This window comes from Helobdella robusta (genome assembly GCF_000326865.2).
Source record: "Helobdella robusta unplaced genomic scaffold HELROscaffold_11, whole genome shotgun sequence".
Taxonomy (NCBI): Eukaryota; Metazoa; Annelida; class Clitellata; order Rhynchobdellida; family Glossiphoniidae; genus Helobdella; species Helobdella robusta.
The window spans coordinates 2,397,880-2,399,301 of record NW_008703617.1 but is presented as its reverse complement, the minus strand read 5'-3'; the positions used below and the strand labels follow the sequence as shown (position 1 = coordinate 2,399,301).

The 1,422-nt window shown below is 33.5% G+C and overlaps 1 protein-coding gene across 1 annotated transcript in view; it reads left to right on the top strand.

Moving 5' to 3' along the window:
• The window catches only part of HELRODRAFT_167321 (hypothetical protein), a gene marked incomplete at both ends in the record, with an annotated part of 3,665 nt that extends 2,243 nt beyond the window's left edge, over positions 1 to 1,422 (top strand). The window contains 4 exons of the mRNA XM_009012842.1: positions 1 to 65; positions 169 to 243; positions 845 to 920; positions 1,227 to 1,422. The exon at positions 1 to 65 is cut by the window's left edge and continues 301 nt beyond it. Of these exons, the coding sequence (XP_009011090.1) occupies positions 1 to 65; positions 169 to 243; positions 845 to 920; positions 1,227 to 1,422 (412 nt within the window). The remainder of the gene's footprint in view (positions 66 to 168; positions 244 to 844; positions 921 to 1,226) is intronic.

The window sequence follows — 1,422 nt, the reverse complement described above, 5'->3', positions numbered from 1 at the left end:
GCTCTGCCAGGGTAGAGAGAATGTGTCGTTTTATATGCAGATAGCGTTCGAATGTTCGAAACCAGGTGGGTTCTATTCTTATTTTGTTTCTTCAAAGTACTAGTTAACGTCAGAAGTTATTAATTTTGAAGATTTTATAAATGAAATTCAATTTTTTTCCAACGCAAGTTTTAATACCTATTGGCAATGGAGATTCTACTAACGCTGCGCCTTCGGAAAACAAAGCGGCTCTGGTCTTAGGAGGTAGGAAATTTTTCATTAACATTCATTAACTAATTTGATTGATTGATTGATTGATTGGTTGGTTGGTTGGTTGGTTGGTTGGTTGTTTGATTGATTGATTGATTGATTGATTGATTGGTTGGTTGGTTGGTTGGTTGGTTGGTTGTTTGATTGATTGATTGATTGATTGATTGATTGATTGATTGGTTGGTTGGTTGGTTGGTTGGTTGGTTGGTTGGTTGGTTGATTGATTGATTGATTGATTGATTGATTGATTGATTGATTGATTGATTGATTGATTGATTGATTGATTGATTGATTGATTGATTGATTGATTGATTGATTGATTGATTGATTGATTGATTGATTGATTGATTGATTGAATAGTTAATTAATTAATTAATTAATTAACAATATGTTATTTCGGTAAATTCAAATGTAAATGAACAAATAACAAAACTTGATGACTATTGGTGATTGGTCATCGTCCCTTCAACAATTCTTTCACTCATTCATTCATTCAGGTAATTGTTGAAACAGACTCAACAATTACCAGTTATTTATTTAATTAATTAATTATTATGTAATTAAATAATTAATTATTAATTAATTAATTTTTCAGCCATTGGTACAGCATTCGCCATCTTCTTCCTCCTGTTACTCATTGCCTTTTTGCTCTACTACTTCGTCGTTCTCAGGTTGTAGTTGGTGCTTCTGTTGAAACATAATCCATCAGCTCTATTAGATATTACGTCGTTATCATTTGTCATCATTGATAAAATATTATCACGTATAATAATCACATGATAAGATAAGTCATCAGTCATCGTCCCTTCAACAAAAATCCCAGCATCATCTTCATCCATAAATTCGCTCATCTCCCATATAATCTCAATCGTACAGTTATCTGTATATCAATCTTTTTTTCATTCTCACTTATTCATTCATTTATTCTTTCACTCATTCATTCATTCATTCATTCATTTATTCATTCATTCATTTAGAAAAAAGTCGGGCGGAAATTATGCGAGCGGCTCAGTAAGAAGCGCCTATGAGCCGCCGACATCATCAAACGGTGGCTACAAACGCGAACACAACGACGACGATGGTTCGGTGAGAAATTCAGCTTACAATTTCGATCCAAGCGGCAAAGATGTCATGGAAATGGGAGATGGTACAGAAACTGTTAGATCGTTGTAG